General features: G+C 43.4%; 1 protein-coding gene across 1 annotated transcript; it reads left to right on the forward strand.

Moving 5' to 3' along the window:
• The first annotated feature begins 1,750 nt into the window (after positions 1 to 1,750).
• LOC129691204 (olfactory receptor 8S1-like) lies at positions 1,751 to 6,355 on the forward strand. The gene is made up of 2 exons (XM_055627246.1): positions 1,751 to 1,778; positions 5,436 to 6,355. Exon 2 carries the CDS (start codon positions 5,438 to 5,440, stop codon positions 6,353 to 6,355), a length of 918 nt encoding a protein of 305 aa, XP_055483221.1. The 5' UTR covers positions 1,751 to 1,778; positions 5,436 to 5,437.
• Positions 6,356 to 19,103: the final 12,748 nt, after the last annotated feature.

Raw genomic sequence — 19,103 nt, forward strand, 5'->3', positions numbered from 1 at the left:
TGTGTCTTCCTACATAGGGACAGGCTTCTGTCTTTCTGTTCCAGGGAGCTGTCATCAGCTCAGCAAGATTTCTCATCCAATAGTTGAAAGTGGTTGCTTTAATCCAGACGTTTCCAAAGAGACTGCATAATCAAGTCCCCTGTTGCTCTCTTTTCAAAAAGTTCTGTTTAATTAATGATGCCAAAGTCAAGTTCCCACATGACTCTGGGGACTGCCTGGCATCGAGTCAACTGCCTCTTAGGCTCTCTAACTGAACCCACAGGCCCCGTTGGCTCTAGACCAAGCTGCCCTCCTGATGATGGACACCGGAGGATTCCTTCTTCAGATAATGCTAACAGCTAACTGTTAGTCACTGAAGGTGTTGAGTGGACAAAGGATAGTGTACTCCAAATCAAGGAACATGAAACAATTTGCTCAAAAATGGGGTGTGTTGTGATGACTCTCAAACAGAAATGAGGGAAGCTCTGGAGCTCGTGTAAACACACTTCTCACCCTGCTCCCTGATCTGAGGATTGTGCGTATCTGTGAGCTGAGTGGCTAGGGGGGAGCTTGTCTGATGGGCATCACCTGAGGTAAGGCACGCTTGCTTCCTCAGCGTTAGGACTCTGCCAGGGCCTGCTAATGTTCCTTCGCTGCCCTGGTCTCAGCCCTCTGAGCCGATCTTCTCCTCCCCTTTCTCTCTTTGTAGCTTTCTGAGATATTATTGCTTTGTTTCAATTTCCTTTCTTCTCACATCGTTTTTGTGTTCCCAGCTTTCCTTCACTGGCACCTCCAGAAGGAATCTCCTTCCCTTGGAGCTAAGCTGTTCTTACGCGTCCTCAGATGGACTCTCTCCTTTCTCCTTTGGTATACTGGTGATTCAGATCAAACTGGAAACAGCTTGTTAAAGCTCTTTCATTGTTCAATTGAATTCTCACAGCACTGAGCAATAAAGGTGGGAAATCGGGTCTGCAGGGCTGCTCGGTGTTTGAGAACACGTGCTGCTCTGTCAGAGGATCCGGCTTTGGTTCCCAGCTCTTGAGCAGCTCACAACCGCCCGTAACTCCAGCTCCAGGGATCCAACACCTCAGCTTCTGAGGCACTAGAACTCCAGTGTGTGTAAAATGTAAGAAAAAATTATTAATTTAAAAATTGCCATTAGCTCTGAACAGTTCAGTAATGTGAGACTGTGTTCCTTTTCTGTGCCTGAGCTGGCTGTGTTGCTGGACGGTTGTGGCAGTGAAATACGGCGATAGAGCTGGTCACGGAAGAACCAGGGCACAGCCTTATTGTCCCTGAGGGCCGCTGGCTGAGTGGCTGAGCCCTTACCACACTGGGCATTAAATCACCGACAGGGCTGTGTGGTTAACACTCCACAGAGAAAATAACTCACACACACTCACACACACACACACACACACACACACACACACACACACACACACAACTGGCTTGACTTTGCTTTCCTAACTGCTGCTTTTCCTCATGCTAACAAATCTTAACCCTTTCATTCTCCTATGGTAGGGACCCAATGGGACATGGACTGGATTCCTCAGTTATTTTTCTGTTTTGGCCACTGTGTGCCATCCTTTACGTGGATTCAGTGAGTTCTGTGTATATTTTTGTGTCACAGAGACGATTCATATCAGCCACTTAACGAAAACAAAAAGAGGAGCATACAAAACAGCTGTTTAAATTACATATCGAACTATATAACGTATCTAGAGAGAGCATTGCTGAGAGTGGAGGGAGCGTGCAAACCAAGCGAGAGTTTCCCGGAAGTTTACGTCACACCCGAGGTAACTCTGTAAAGGGGGAATAGGCTGAACGCTGCGTGTACACGCACGTATAAATGCATTAACATTTTCTTTTGTGTCAACTCAAATTGTTTTCATGGGTAAGTTTGCTAATTAAGTAAAAGCCAATCATTTAACTTATGTGTGTGAAAATCTAATCCAGTAATTTAAAATGTGTGCGTGTGTGTCCATGTGTGGCTGACTGAGTGCACCTGTTTGCGTATATGAATATAGAGGCCAAAGGACAACTTGGCTGCTGGTCATTAGGTGCCTTTTTATTTTTGCTTCTGATTTGTTTAAATTTTTGTTTTTCGTGCATGAGTGTTTTGCCTGCACACGTGACTATGCACCATGTGGGCGTGGTGCCCACAGAGGTCAAGAGAGGGCATGTGGTCCTCTGGGAATGGAGTTACAGACACTTGTGAGCTGCCATGTGGATGCTGGGAATCGAACCCAGGTCCTCCGGAAGAGCAGCCAGTGCTCTTAACCACCAAGCCCTCTCTCCAGCCTCTCGCTTTTGCTTTTAAAAGTGTTTCTCACTGGCCTGAAACTCTTCAAGTAAGCTAGGCTGGCTGGCCAGTGACCCCAGGATCTGCCTGTCTCTGTCTCCGCTGCCGCCACAGCCAGCTTTTTAGGTGTGGGTTCCAGCTACTGAGCTTTGCAGGGCAAAAGCTGACTGCCGCTTCAGCCCTTAAAGACATTTTAAAATCTGAGTAACTTTAAAAGTACACTCGTACTTTAAGCATATATCTGTACACGACTATAACTCAGCCTGACCGTCCATATTTTCCTTACTGTATGCACTCATCTTTCCATTTACATAGCTTCCGCCCCTGCACATGTAGGCTTTGCCTTGTTGAGTCCTTTGGAAGCGCAAGATGACAACGCCCTTGGACGTTTAACCCTTCATGCTTAACTGCTCACGTCACGCATGTTCTCTTGTATTGCTCAGCCCCACTGCTACCCTAAGGCAACGATCAGTGACTCCAATGCTACCTAGCACTGAGTGTTTCCGAGTGTCTGCATAGGAGTATGAGCAGACGTGAGCCACAGCACAGGAGTGGAGCTCAGGGGACAGCATGCAGGAGTCAGGTATCTTCTTCCACCTTGGTAGCAAGTACCTTTACCTGCTGAGACACCTTGCCAGGATTTGAGTTACTTTTTAGCAGATGGGATATGAAGCCTTCCGAAATACGGGTAGTGCCACCTTGTCTTAAAGATGGCGACTCAGCTCTAAGCAACTGTTATGCTGCGTTTTTGTCTTAATAGCAGAAGATTCTACTGCACTTCCGGTGTAGCAGTCCAAGGTGAAGGTGAAAATAAGGTCTGTTTCCCTGGAGGGCATTTTCCTTGGCTTGCAGGTGGCTGCCTGCTGTCACCCTGTGTCAGCATGTAGGTGTGACATCATTGTTTTTGCCCCTTGTCTGCAATGCCAGGGTGGATATTAAGCACTAGGAAGGGCCCTCTGCGAACCGGCTTCAGGGGCAGTGTGGCGCGCTCAGCCAGCTCCTCCTCCCGTGGAGAAGCTCTAATCTCTGTCAGTTGATTGCACAGCAGGGATCACCGTGGTTTGTTTGGGGGTTTGCGGGGTTTTCATGTATGGAATGTTGACTTCGTAAAGCCAATCCAAGCAAGGAGCCTTCCTTACCGACACCGCGGCACGCCTAAGCGGAGAAGGAGAGCGAGGAAGGACCTGGGGCGAAAGCAGGACACATTTACAAAGTGGTTGCCGCTCAGCGTTGGCGCCTTTCACTTTTCTCCCTCTCGCTTGTGCCACGCGTCTGCTAGCAGAGGGACTTCAAGCTGTCCGGAAGCTCAAGCCTCAGATGTATAGATTGGCTTCTCCTCTCTGCCCCGCCCCCGTCTCTATTTCCCTCGCTGTCTCTCTCACCTTATTCTGTCAAGGAGAAACACCGCGGGCCAGTTATGCACACCGCGGTTCTGCGGTGAACAGCTCTCAAGGAGCGCTTTCTCTTGGGCAAGGGGCAGTTAAGCCCACCCCTCCCCCACCGCTATAGCAGTGCTTGCATGTAAAAGAAAACCTTTCACGCTGTATTTTGTAATTGTTTGTTTTAAATTTGTTGTACAACTCATGCACGTCAGTGGTGGGTATTTCAGGCATTAGGCACGACCGAAACGGAAGCTTTATTTTATTTTTAAAAGAACGTCTGCTGAGAGTCTCTAAATGATGTCAAGGGAGAAACCGCAGAATGAGGTGACTAGCGTTGACTTTTATTACACTGGCCATTTCTATTCAGGGTTCATGAGGTAGCGTTGGCACCGCACAGTCCTCATGTAGCAACAGTTTCCATTTTTTTCCTTTTTGGACATGAGGACTTGTGTGTAGCCATCTGAATATCACTAATAAGGGAGGTGAGGTGGACAGATCTGAGGATGGCAGATCTGAGGATGGTGAGGATGGACAGACTGAGAACCTCCATGTCTAAAGAGAGAAAGAGGGTGAAGTCTCTCTTGTTCTCAAAATCATGAAGTAAATGTCCAGATACTGTCTCTGACTCACCATTTCACATTATCGATGCTAAGTCTGTAAAGTGCTGGCTTTCATTGTTTTTCTCCCCGAAAGCATTGCTCTCAGTGCAGTGCCATAACCCAGGGTGTCCCTGCTGAGCATTCAGCCTGCTTGGGTTTTGTTTCTCTCCTACACTGTGAGGCTTAGCTGCTCTGCCTGTGACAGAAGGGGCCACTGGCAAATTAAGGCTGCATCAGAAGACAAAGGTCACTGGAGAGTTCTCTTGTCACTCCAGTGCGATGTTCAGGTCAGCGTGACACACACAGAGTGGCCGTTAGAATGGGCTTCTCACGGCAACATGTCTTAAACAGGGAACAGTGTCTCACCACCCCCGTATAGGCAAAGAATTGCCTGTAAGTTCCCCTACTTCCTGGGCATTAGAAAGCTAGGCCGCCGTTATAAAAATTCACTATCGTATGCATAGTCTGAAAATGAAATAATAGTGCGATGCTAACCACGAAACAGCTGGGTGTATTTCAAAGAAGAGAAATCCAAAACAGGTTCTCTGAGGCCTTGCTGTCTCCTGACGCTTCTGAAGTCTCACTTTGCCTGCACTCCTACAGGTTCATGCTTAATTTTTATCACTACCAGCGTCCTTAAAGCTTCCAGCAGGGAAGGCGGCAAGGCAACACATGCCCACACCCCCAAGCAAAGACCTCAGTTAAAGTTAAATGCAGGCAGTGACGTGAGGGTTGACTTTCTTGTGCCTGGTGCAGCACTGTTGACACTTTCTTCTAAAGTTTGGAGAATCCACGATGTTGGTGCATCTACTTAAATCCTTCTCATCCAGATCTAATCCTCTCTTTATCTTGAAAGTAATCCACTCTCTGGCTTTTTCCTCTATTTCTGATGGGAACTATTTCTCATTTGAATCACCCTCATCAGCGGAAAACAAACAAACAAACAAACAAACAAAACAAAAACAAAACAAAACAAAAAACACTGAGCCCTGAAAAAAAAAAGCATTATAATAAAAGATAAGGTTGTTGATTTAGACTATTAACGGTGTAGCAATGGCCAGGGAATTCATACTTAAATAGCTGGTCAGAGATTTATGGCTAACAAGATTTTGGTCTGGGGTAGCTTTGGGGTATTATGGGTCTTTAATGGTGGACTTGTTTTCTCTACAGCAATGAGAAACCACAGTGCTGTGCGCGAGTTTGTTCTTCTTGGGCTGTCTTCTGACCCCTGCACTCAGCCCGTCCTCTTTGCTCTGTTCCTGCTGGTTTACCTCCTCACTCTGCTGGGGAACTCCTTGATGCTGCTGGTGATCACAGTGGACTCCCAGCTCCACACGCCCATGTACTTCTTCTTGAGACAACTGTCCTTCCTCGACATCTGCCACTCCTCCGTCACAGCTCCCAAGATGCTGGAGAATCTGCTCTCTGAGGAGAAAACCATCTTGGTTGAAGGCTGCCTGGCTCAGGCCTTCTTCGTGTTCGCCACCGGCGGCACGGAGGCCTGCCTGCTGGCCGCCATGGCCTACGACCGCTACGCTGCCATTGGCTCACCTTTGCTTTACAGCCAGGTGATGAGTAACCAGCGCTGTGTGGGGCTGGTGTGCATCTCCTGGGGTGTGGCCATTGTTGACGCTCTCCTCAATATCCTTCTGGCTGTCGGTTTAGATTTCTGTAAGGACCAAACTATTCCTCACTTCAGCTGTGAGCTGTCTTCTCTCTTCCCTCTGTCTTGCTCTGACACCTCAACCAACTTCGTACTCCTGCTGTGCTCCTCTGTCGTGCATTTCTTTGGGACGCTTGTCATGATTGTTTGCTCTTACGCCCTCATTGCCTCCACCATCTTGAGCATCAGCTCCTCCACAGGCAGAAGCAAGGCCTTCTCCACCTGCTTGTCCCACCTCACTACTGTGATCTTGTTCTACGGCTCAGGTTTCATCAGTTATCTCTTACCGGCTTCAGGGTCCCCCCTGGACATGGTCTTCTCCTTGCAGTACAGTCTGGTCACCCCCATGCTGAACCCCCTCATCTACAGCCTGAAGAACAAGGAGGTGAAGGCAGCAGTGGGAAGAATGATCAGAAAGCACTTTTGACCTCTTAAACAGCACACCCAGCATTATGGTTAAATAGATGCAGAGCTTCGGCGTAGCGTGATCAAATAATGAGCTTTAAGGAGCATTTTTGGTTGCCATGATGGAAGGTGCTAATGGGGACATGCCTCTTGCTTCTTGCTTTCTTGGGAATAGTTGTGAAGAAACAGAGAACTCTTTATTCAGGAAAGGATAAATGGATCAATGAACCCTCTTTTCCAGGAGTGCATCTTAAATAAATGGTTATTTTTTACAGCTGTATAAACATCTCTTAGTTTTGGCTGCTCACTACTCCTTCACACACACACACACACACACACACACACACACACACACACACACACATACTCCCATATATATATATATACCAAATCCTCAGGAAATGTGACTCTTGCAAAAACAGATGACCATCATGGAACCCTGTGACCCAGAAATGGTTGACAATGGTTGTCTTTTTCTCCTGATGAAGCATTCCAACCCAGAGTGAAATCAAGATTCAAGTGAGGTTATCCAGAGATTTTTTTTCCCTAGGAAATTCAAATATTAATTATAAACAAAAAACAATAACAATAACAAAAAACCCTGGAACCAAGCCTGAAGAAATGACAGCCTTGCTCCCTGGCAACTATCCTTGGGGTGACATTTTAAGTCAAATTTGATACATTTCTGAACTTGTGCTAAGAAGCGCACTACATTCCTGGGGTAGCAAGAAGCCACACTTGTAATTCCGGGGCCTTTGGACAGATCTCCTTCAGGTTATGAAGCAAGGACTGTACCCTAGACTACCCAGGTGGTTGCAGCCTGATCACGTGGATTAAAGGGAATGAACACTCCACAGCTATACACAGAAAAGGCAAGGCAAACGGGGAAGACAGAGATTAAAAAAAAAAAAAAAAAAAAAAAAAACACAAGCAGGATTTACGATCACCCCAGCCTCTCGACGCCGGCCTTCTCGAAGGAGGAGGCCATGAAGCAGGAATTGTGGCCAGCTGCTAGAAGTGGAGAACACAGCCAACAGCCGGGGGAAGAAACAGGGAGCACTGAATTCTGCCAAGAGCCTGAAAGAGGCTGATGTGCTTTCTTCCCGGTTGCTCAGGGCTGTGCTGTCACGCCTTCATTTTTCTTTGTGCCCTCTGGCAATGCAGAACGTTGAGCCAACCAGACCGCTGACCTGATGTATTATAACATAACATATCTGCATGTTTGAGAAATGTTTCATTTTATTTAGAACTTCACACACGAGCACGGCATTTATAACATTTCATTACACACCTTTTCCCATCTACAACTACCCCTACGGTCCCCACTCCCTTCCAAATTCATGCCTTTCTTCCTAATTATTGTCACACACGCACACACAGACAAACACACAGCCTACACACACACAGAGAGAGACAGATACATCCTACTGAGTCTATTTAATCATCCCTGGAAAAGACTGATTCTCCCTTAGTAGGCATTAATTGCTTGTCGCCTCGCATGGGGGCCTTGTGAGATTGCTCCCCTCATGTTGCCATTTCAGCTGGTGGTGTGTCTTGTTTAGGCAGCCACGCTGATATGAATTCATGGGTGTAGCTTCTCTGACGTTTCTAGGAGACACAATTCTCACAGCAAACTTCCTGTTCCTCTGGCTCTCACAGCCATCAGCCCTCTCTTCCACTGTGTTCCCCTTAGGTGTAGAGGTTGTGTTATAGGTGGATTTGCTGGGGTGTGAGCACAGTTTTCAGAGCTATGAAATCAGTGATAATTTGATATGATAGTAATGGAAAATGAATAGAGCACCGTGTCTTTGATTAGTCTGTTTAATCATCTTACCGAGAATGTGGGCTAGCTTCTCGCCGTTAGCTTTCTTCGCTTAGTGAAGAAATAAGGCATAGGATGTGCATGTGCTTGTGAGGTTGCTATCAGCAAGACGATGGAGCCTGGATCTTAGCTGTGTGCTTAGAGCTAAGCTCTGCCCGGCTACTGCACACGCCACCACTGCCACCTTTCCCATGTCACGCTAAAGTTAACAAAGTCCAAGAGAAATCTATGGGTTCTTCTGCCCTCCAGACAGCGATTTCAGGCCTTGCCTTTGTTTTAAGGACTATATTCTCTCTGTTTTTCTGTCTCACTGTCTCTGCATCTCTCTCTCTCTCTCTCTCTGTGTCCCCATGTGTGTGCAGGTCACTTTGGAAGCCAGAAGGCTTCAGAGTCCCTGGAACTGTGGTTACAAATGCTTGTGATCTACCTGGCTAGAGTGCTGAACTTAACCACTCCATTGTCTCTTTAGCTCTCCTTTCTTGGTTTTGACCTTAAGGTACAGAATAAACTTTCGTGTGTGTGTGTGTGTGTGTGTGTGTGTGTGTGTGTGTGTGCGTGCGTGCTTATGAAAGAATATCTGTCATCCTAGAGAAGTAGAGCAGAGACTCTGAAAAGCTAACTGTGCTGTGGATTCAGCAACATGCTCAGTTACATCGCTAATTGCACTATCACAGCGTGTTGCTCATGAAAAAGTTGGATGATACTATGTCAACAACTGGAATAAAGACAGCTCGGGGGACCTGGAGGACCTGGAAAATCATTACCCTCCAACTCTTCCTAAACTCCCATGTGTCTCTTGCCCCAGCTTACTGTATCCCACCAGGAAAAGGATGCTAGTAACTCGTCCAATATTGTTTGCTCCTCCATGTTGCTTTGTTAAAGTCCAGAATTCAAGGTTAGCATAACATGAAGCATATGGAAGAATCACTGTAAGAAATAATGGAGGTAGTCATGGGTGTGTGTGTCCTTGTGTGTACCCACAGAGGCCAGAGGAAGATACTCAGCATCCTGCTCCATCACTCTCTACCTTACTCCCTTGAACCCAGAACTCACCGTTTTTGTTATACTGGCTGGCAGGCTCCAGGAATCCACCTGTTTCTGCTCCCTCCTCAGAGCTGGCCTTTTGGCACACACAGCTATGCCCAGCTTGTTTTATGTGGGTGACAGAGATCGAGCACAGGTCCTTGGACTTTGCCAGCAAGGGCCCTTATTCACCAATCCATCTCCTCGGGCCCCTAGAACAATTTTTATACACAACAATCCAAAAATTACTTCTGAGAATGTGTTTTATTTTTTTCTCAACTAGAAGAGTAAATTTAGTTTGTGTGCCGTCGTTTCTCTCTTAAAAGCAGTTTCAACATATCTGCAGTCACTCATTCAGACACGCTTCACCTGTATTTGAATGGATTCATACCACACGATATATTTCTGTGATGATTTTGGTTTTTGTTTGCCACCCTTGTCATCTGTCTGCTTCCTCGGTGTACCTGGTGCTAACCGTAGAGTGGGTATCTGTCTTAATTTATAGTTAAACGTCTGTACACATATGTGTATATAAATATAATCACACATAGAAGAACATCCACCTCCATTTAGAAAACAGAGATAACGTAAGTTACATACATGGCCAGTGACTTAGCTCTAATTGGTTGATTGTTTTTTTTTTTTAATTCTAAAACGCCGTGTTGTGAATGTACCGTAGCGTGTCAACTTGCTCCCTTACTTGAGCTCCCTCGGCCTCCAGTTTTTAAGAGACGACAACAACAACAGAAAGTTTCAATGATGGTTTTTACTATATACCATGAAATTGGAATGTCTTTACTTATCTCGGATTGACTCCCAGAAACAGGATTGTGAGCTGCTATCTGTCTTTTATGTTAATTAGTCTCTTCAAGGTATGCCATAACACCCCATAGCTCATCAGCAAAGCAAGAACTCCTTTAAATCACGATGAGCCTCTAGTGTAATAGGATTCTTGTGCAGTGATATTTAATTTTTAAATTGCCAATTTAAATTTCTCTGATCATGAGAAAATGGTAATACCTGTATGCATATTAATCAAATATTTGCATTTGTTACACTAGCAAATCATATCCATGAGTGATTTTTTAATTTCACTTGTTTTATTAATCAGTATTACAGTATTTTCCTTTTCAAGTATATAAATTGTTGCCTATATTTTAAGCTTTATTCCTGTTATGTCTGAGATAAACTTATGACTTTTTTTTTTTTGGTCAATGCACTGTTTCTGCTCAAATGTTATATTGATGGCTTTGGTAAGGTGTGTCCCCTCTAGCATTATCCCCCATTACCACCCTTATCCTCATTCTTCTGTGTGACCATCAGCATCTTCATCCTACCACAGAGACAGGCAAACTTACGGTCACTATTGACGTAGCATCAAATTTAAAACCTAGATGGGATTATTAGTGACAATAAATCTTCTCAGGGTTGTCACAATTTATGTCTTTCAATTTATTCAGATATTATGTATAGCCATAAATAAAATTGCGTAGGGTTATCATTGTGTAGGTCCTATGCCGTTCTTATCATGTGCCTATTTTTTCGGCTTTACTTACGCATAGCTGATGATCAAAAGCTGCATAGGCTTCAAGATAATCAACATAAACATGAATTCACATATTTGCATGTGCCCACAACACTTAAGACACTCTCAGCAAATTTCTGGCCTACGATACAATAAGGTCATAGTCACAGTATCAAACAGCTGCTCTCTGGACATTCTTGTATAATTCCCCCTTTGTGCTTGCTATAACTGTGCAGGCACAGTTCATCTAGAAAACAACCCCATTCCATCCTGAATAGCCCTCTTCCCTGTGACTAACACTTCTAACTTTCCAAATTCTGGATATCAAAACCACAGATGCCATTCTTGCCCCCTCTAGAGCCCCAAAGGCTCCCAAGGAATTCCTCCGGAGCCTGATGAAACTCTGCATGTAAGGGCAGCTTGCTCTCTTGCTCTCACCCTCCCCAGTGAAAGCCCTTCTCAGGTTTATTCATAAATAAACTGTCTGGCCCTGGAGTTGCCTCCTCTGTCACTTCCTTTTACAATACACGCTATTAGTATTTCTCCCAAGCTGAAATAGTCTTTCTTTAAGGGAAGAGGGAGGCTCATAAGTCTTAGGAAGCTAATGAAACTATGAAGGCTCAGGATGTTGCAAAATTCACAAGGGCTCTCAAAAGGTTTATATAAAGCACTAATAAATTCTGGGAGAAGAGACTCTTGTAAATCGTTAAAGAGGCTCCCAGGATGCTGCTGTTAGCTCTAAGATTAAAACCTTCCTTCTTGGAGGGAAGGATTTTTCAAACAGAGATGAAACATTTCATCCTGCAGAGGAGCTTGTTAAGTCAGTAAGGAAACAACACACAAGCCTCAGCAAGTCCCCCAAATTGACCAGAGTCACTAGGCCCCTCCCACCGCAAGCACATTTAATCAGTAAGGACTACTGAGAGACATTCTAACAACATAAGGTTGAACTGCCTACAAAAGGCTCAGGCTGGCTAAGCCACCTGCAAGAAACACTGACTGGAAGGAACAAGCTGCTTTGGAAAAGAAGAGATCAGCTGAGTCATCTAAAAGAAACAGAAAAGAGCCAGGTAAGGGGAAGAGGCTCAGTATACCTGCACTATCTGACAGCGTCAGTCCCCATAGGCAGCCTGGTTGTGCTCTGGGTTTTCAGCTTTTCCAGACTGTCATCAATGCTGGGGTGGCTTCTGATGACAAGACTGTCTTTGAGTCATTTCTGCTCCTGTAAGAGACCCCAATAAAACTCATTGGTTCACCAAGTTGGACTTTGGTGATAGCCCTGCTTTGGTCTGTCATCAGTTCCTTACCTGGCGTGAGCAGGTGCTTCTTCACCTCTTCCCAGGAATAGTGTACACAAGAAGGGAAGTTTGGTTGGAGTGAGTGTAGGAAAAGAGAGACTGAGTCAGAACGTAATGCATAAATGCACAAAATCACCAAACAAAAAAATATTAATTAATAAAAGACAAAATAAAAAAAATCATGTCATACTAAGATTTCCCCAACCTGCATCTCCAAACAAGCTCTGCATCTTCTGAAGCACACAGTCAGCCCACAGCACCCACACTTCTTGGTGTCAGTTCTATGTGCCTGTAAAGGTACCTGAGGAAAGCAACTTAACAAAGAAAATGCCGATTTTGGTTCCTACTTTCCGAATTTTAACCTCTGACTGGCTTCTCCGTTTTCTCAGGATCATGGGAAGCAGAAACAGCCATCTTGAGAGAAGGGGGTGGCCTAAGGAAACTGCTTCCCTCCTGGGGTCCGTGAGGTGGGCGGTGGGGGTGGGGTGGGCACAGTGAGTCAAAAGGGGCAATGTACCAGCATGCCCCAGTCCTAAGTTTTCTGCAATTAGGCTCCGCCTCCGAATTAATGTATTCAACTGTGAACTCATTAATGGACTAACCCAGCCACCAGCTGTGGACCACGACTTTAACATGAGAGTGTTTGGGACAGTCTCTATTCAAATCAAAAGAAGCCAACTGGCTGATGATAAAAGAGAGTGAGTGTGTGTGTGTGTGTGTGTGTGTGTGTCTGTGTGTGTGTCTGTGTGTGTGTCTGTGTGTGTGCGTGTCCTGAACATTGGAGTACTTACATAAAGCAAAGAGACCTTGAGCAATAATTGGTGTGCTGGTTAGCTTTTGTCAGCTTGACACAAATTGGGAACAGCTGGGAAGAGTAACTTTAACTGAGAAACATCCATCCCACTGGTCTCTGGGAGCGTTTTCGTAATGGCTGATGGAGGAGAGTCCAGCACACAGCACAGTGCGCAGTGCGATCCCTAGGCCACACTGGGAGGTGGAAGGGAAGAGCTGAACATGATCCCAGAGAAGAGACCCATGAGCAGCACTCTCCCGTGGTCTCTGCTTCAGTTCCTGTCTCCAGATCCTGCCTTGAGTTCTGGCCCTTACTTCCCTCAGTGATGGAGAGTGACCTGTACATCCAAGAAACCCTTTGCTCCTTAGGATGGTTTTGTTCAGTGTTTTATCGAAGCAACAGAAACGTGACTAGAACAGTTGGTAACAGTAATAGTAGGAGCAGCAACATTATTTTTTCAGTCATTGCCTATCTAGACAGAAACCCAGCAAACATCAGAGTTAACTGAGCTCTACACCAGATGACCCTAATTACAGAAAATCCTAGCCAGGAACCCCGGAGTACTCATTCCCAACAGCAGGTGCACATTCTCCAGGATATAATGTATATTGGGATTCGAAACAAGTCTTAATAATTGCAAAAAATCAGATGTATTTTCTGACCAAAATGGAATAAAATAAAAAGTGGCAAAATAAGGAACTATGAAATTTCAAATATAAATGGAAAGAGAATGCCCTGCTTCTGCACAATTAATAGATCAATGAAGAAAATAAAAGGGGATTGGAAATTACAGTGGAAACACAATGTACTAAAGCCTGGAGTCACAGACTAAAATTGACCAACAGGGGGGAGAAAAATGTAACAATAAATTTCACTTGAAAAATAAGGATTTCAGCAGGAACAAAACAAGTCTGCTTACTCTCTCCATATATCTTCAACATAGTTTTTAAAGTACTTGCCAGTGCAATAAGACAATTAAAGGAGATCAAAGGGATTCAGTTCAGAAAGGAAGAAGTCAAATTATCATTATTTGCAGATGATATGATAGCATACTTAAGTGACCCCCAAAATTCTACCAGGGAACTCCTACAGCTGATAAACACCTTCAGCAAAGTGGCTGAATAAAAAAAAAATTGATACAAAAAAATCAGCAGCCCTCCTGTATACAAAAGACAAATGGGCTGAGAAAGAAATTAAGGAAACAACACCCTTAACAATAGCCACAAAAGACATTAAGTACCTTGGTGTGACCCTTACCAAGCAAGTCAAAGACTTGTAAGAAAAAAAGCTTCCAGTCTCTGAAGAAAGAAATAGAAGAACATATCAGAAGATGGAAAGATCTCCCATGCTCATGGCTTGGCAGGATTAACATAGTAAAAATGGCCATTTTACCAAAAGCAATCTACAGATTCAATGCAATTCCCATCAAATTACCAACATAATTCTTTACAGACCTTGAAAAAAAAATTATCAACTTCATACGGAATAACAAGAAACCCAGAATTGCTAAAACAACCCTCTACAATAAAAGATCTTCTGGAGGTATCTCCATCCCTGATCTCAAGCTGTACTATAGAGCAACAGTTATAAAAACTGCATGGTACTGGCAAGAAACAGGCTGGCAGATCAATGGAATCAAGTAGAAGACCCAGAAATAAACCCATACACTTATGGATACCTGATTTTGACAAAGGTGCCAAAACCATGCAATGGAAAAGAGATAGCATCTTCAACAAATGGTGCTGGTCTAACTGGATGTCTACATGTAGAAAAATGCAAATAATTCCGTACTTATCACCCTGCACAAAACTAAAGTCCAAGTGGATCAAAGACCTAAACATAAAACCAGACACACTAAACCTCTTAGAAGAAAAATTGGGGAAGAGCCTGGAACTCATTGGCACAGGAGACAACTTCCTAAACAGGATACCAACAGCACAGGCTCTAAGATCAACAATAAATAAATGGGACCGCATGAAACTGAAAAGCTTCTGTAAAGCAAAGGACACTGTTTTCAGAACAAAACAATAGCCTACAGATTGGGAAAGGACCTTCACCAATCCTACTCCCGACAGTGGGCTAATATCCAGAATATATAAGGAACTCAAGAAGTTAAAAAGCAACAAATCAAGTAATCCAATTAAAAAATGGGGTACAGAGCTAAACAGAGAATTCTCTGTAAAGGAATATAGAATGGCATAGAAACACTTAAAGAAATGCTCAACATCATTAGTCATCAGGGAAACACAAATCAAAACGACCCTGAGATTTCACGTCACACCCATCAGAATGGCTAAGATCAAGAACTCAAGTGACAACACATGCTGGAGAGGATGTGGAGAAAGGAGAACTCTCCTCCATTGCTGGTGGGAATGTAAATTTGTACAACCACTTTAGAAATCAATCTGGCACTTTCTCAGACAATTAGGAATAGTGCATCCTCAAGATCCAGCTATACCACTCCTAGCCATGTATCCAAAATATGCTTAAGTACACAACAAGGACATTTGTTCAACTATGTTCATAGCAGCTTTATTTGTAATATCCAGAATCTGGAAACAACCCAGATGTCCCTCAGTTGAGGAATGCATACAGAAATTGTGGTACTTTTACACAATGGAATACTACTCAACAATTAAAAACAAGGAAATCATGAAATTTGTGGGCAAACGGTGGAAACTAGAAAAGATCATCCTGAGTGAGGCATCCCAGAAGCAGAAAGACACACCTGGTATATATTCATTTATTAGTGGATACTAGACATAGAATATAGGATAAACATACTAAAATCTGTGCACCTAAAGAAGCTAAGCAAGAAGGAGGACCCTGGGTAAGATACTCAATCCTCATTCAGAGAGGCAAATGGGATGGACATCAGAAGATGAAGAAAACAGGGAACAGGACAGGAGCCTACTACAGAGGGCCTCTGAAAGACTCTACCCTGCAGGGTATCAAAGCAGAGGGTGAGACTCATAGACCAACTTTGGGCAGAGTCCAGGGAATCTTATGAAAGATGGGAGAGATAGAAAGATCTGGAGGGGACAGGAGCTCCAAAAGGAGAGAAAAAAAATCTGGGCCCAAGGGTCCTTTCTGATACTGATGCTCCAACCAAGGACCATTCATGGATATAACCTAGAACCCCTGCACAGATATAATCCGTTACAGCTCAGTGTCCAAGTAGGTTCCCTAGTTATGGGAACAGGGACTGTGTCTGACATGAACTCAGTGGCCTGTTCTTTGATCACCTGTCCCTGATGGGGGAGCAGCCTTACCAGGCCACAGAAGACAATGCAGCCAGTCCTGATGAGAATTGACAGACTAGGATTAGAGAGAAGGGGAGGAGGACCTCTCCTAACAGTGGACTTGGGGAGGGGTATGGGAGGAGATGATGTAGGGAGGGTGGGATTGGGAGCGGACCTGGGAGGGGGCTACAGCTCAGATACAAAGTGAATAAACTGTAATTAATAAAAAATACGTAAATTAAAACATAAGGATTTCAAATAACTTTGGACCAAACAAAACTAAAGTAAACATATTAACCAACCAAATCCAAAATCAGTGGACAGGAATAAATACTACCAGAACAGAAATAAAATAGAACAACCCCAAATGTTCCCCAAATGAAAATATACTTACAAGCAAAACTAAACAGACCCAATAGGCTGCATTTATGTATCTAGTCACATATATGTAATAGTAGTAATTAAAGAATAAAAGGTCATAAATTTGAAAGAGGGCAGAGATGGGTAGGTGGGACGGGGAGGATAGGAAGGGGTTGAGCAATAAGGGGAGATAAATGATGTATCATATTTTAAGTTTTATAATGTAGGCTAAAAATGTAAATGATCACTAAAATAAAGAATTAGATTTATTAACAAGAAAAAAACGGTGACTTTTGTGAGAAAAAGATGACCAAAATAAAATCAGAGACAAAAAGACATTACAATAGAAGTGTGAAGAATCAAAAGACAGTATTTGTAAGAATTTCATACCAATTTAGAAAACCCATATCCTGGACACATACAATTTACCAAGGTGAATCACAAAGAAAAAAAGTAATTTTGAGCTAGATATTATTATCTCCCACCAAAGAAAGTGACGGCCAGGTTAGTTTGTGCTGAATCATATCAAACATTTTAGAAACTAATACCATTTATTTTCAAATGTTCCAAAAGCTGGAAGGGAAAGAATGTTTCTCAACTCACTTTATGAGTTTTTCTATGAAGCTAGTGAGTGTATCAGATAAGAGCACAATGAAAAATAAAGCCACAGGCCATTGTCTTTGACAAAACAATGCAAAATTTTATAATAAGATACTATCAGTTCAATACCGTGTTGGATGAGATTCATGATCAAATGGGATTCATCCTTGAGATGAATGAATAAGCAAGTCAAGAAATAGGACACATCACATTATTAGAATGAAGGACCAAACCCATGTGCTCAACAAATGCAGAAAGCATCTATAAAATGTAACACCCTTCACGATGAAACCTCTCAATAAAGTAAGTATGAAAGAAACAAACCGCTGGGCGTGGTGGCTCACCCCTTTAATCCCAGCAGTTGGGAGGCAGAGGCAGGTAGATCTCTATGAGTTCAAGGCCAGCCTGGTCTACAAAGTGAGTCCAGGACAGCTAGGGTTATATAGAGAAACCCTGTCTCAAAACGAAAACAAGAAAGAAAGAAAGAAAGAAAGAAAGAAAGAAAGAAAGAAAGAAAGAAAGAAAGAAAGAAAGAAAGAAAGAAAAAAAGAAAGAGAGAGAAAAAGAAAGGAAAGAAAGAAAGAAAAGAAAAAGAAACATACTTAACACAATAAAACAAAGCAACCACAAACACCATATTCAACAATAAAGAGTGAGACAAGGAATGAGACAATGGGTTCCATTCTCACCATGAGAATCAACATAACTTTCGATGTCTTACTCAAAACAACTAGGCAAAAGAAAGAAATGAAGACCATATGAAGTAGAACAGATGAACTTAAATTCCTATTTTCCAACGACATGGTCATATATATATATATATTTATGTTGGGGGCGGGAGGCACAGCATGGCACACATGTGGCTGTCAGAAGACACTGGCCGGACTCAGTTTGTGCCTTCTACCATGTGAGTCCTGAGGATCAGACATATATATACACACACACATATATATGTATATAGATATGGGCTCCACAAAAAAAGCTCTTAGGACTAATCATCAAATTCTGTAACCTTAAAAGATGAACCAGTTGTTTCTGTTCAGTTTCATGGACTGATCTTTAACTTGGTTGTGTGTTTTTTTCTTCTATTGATTTTATTTTATTCTTGTATCTTCTAGACAGTAGCCCTCTGTCCAGGAGCTCACAACAACTGTCTCTCTCTCTGTGGGCTGCCACTTCACTGGACTGACGGGTTCCCTGTTACAGAGAAGTGTTGTGGTGTCAGAAGACCCCATTTGGTAGAGCTTGCTTACTCCCTGAGCTACTGGGAGCACTGTGTAGTGAGTCCTTCTCATGCCTGTGATCTGGAGTGTGCTCCTTATATGTTTCTCTAGACATTTCAGAGTATCAGGCTTTATGCTGAGGTCCCCAGTTCATTTTGAGCTGAGTGTTGAGCTACGGGAGAGGTAAGGATCTAGTCTCACCTTTCTGCAGGTTGCTAGCCAGCACCATTTGTTGAAGATACTGTCTTTTTCCAATGAATATTTTTGGCATCCCTGTCAAAGATCAGGTAACTGTAGCTACATGGAAGTTTATCTGGATCCTTAATCTATTCCACCGATCAGTACCTCTGTTTTTACAGCACTACCACACCTTATTGATTCGTTAAGGTTCTGTAGCATAATTTGAAACTAGATATGATAATCCTTCCTGCAGTGTAGTGTAGTTGTCGGATAATAAAAATGTCACACACAATGAAATATTGCTTAGCTTTTAAAAAATGAAATCATGAAATTTGAAAGTAAATGGGTAGAAGTTTAAAAATTATATGAATGAGGTCACCAAGGCCCCAAAAGGCAAACACTGCATGTTTTTTGTTTTTGTTTTTTTTCCCCTCATGTGAAGGTCCTAGCTTCAAATCTTTTATTGCATTTTCACATGGAATATGTATGGAAGCGAGGAAACTAAAACCAGGCCACTGGTAGGGGAGCATTTAGGGAGAGGGAATAGCAGAATATAGGTAAAGTGAAAACAGAGAGGAGGAAGATCAGGACAGAATGGTTTAAGGAGATAGTGCGGTGATGGGAAAGGAGGAGGCAGGCGAAGTCTTAAGCAGAGTAAAGTACACCTAAAGGAGCCTCTTAGGGTCCTTCAACCTAGGTAAATA

Source organism: Psammomys obesus, unplaced genomic scaffold (assembly GCF_907164565.1).
Source record: "Psammomys obesus unplaced genomic scaffold, mPsaObe1.curated_primary_1811, whole genome shotgun sequence".
Taxonomy (NCBI): domain Eukaryota; kingdom Metazoa; phylum Chordata; class Mammalia; order Rodentia; family Muridae; genus Psammomys; species Psammomys obesus.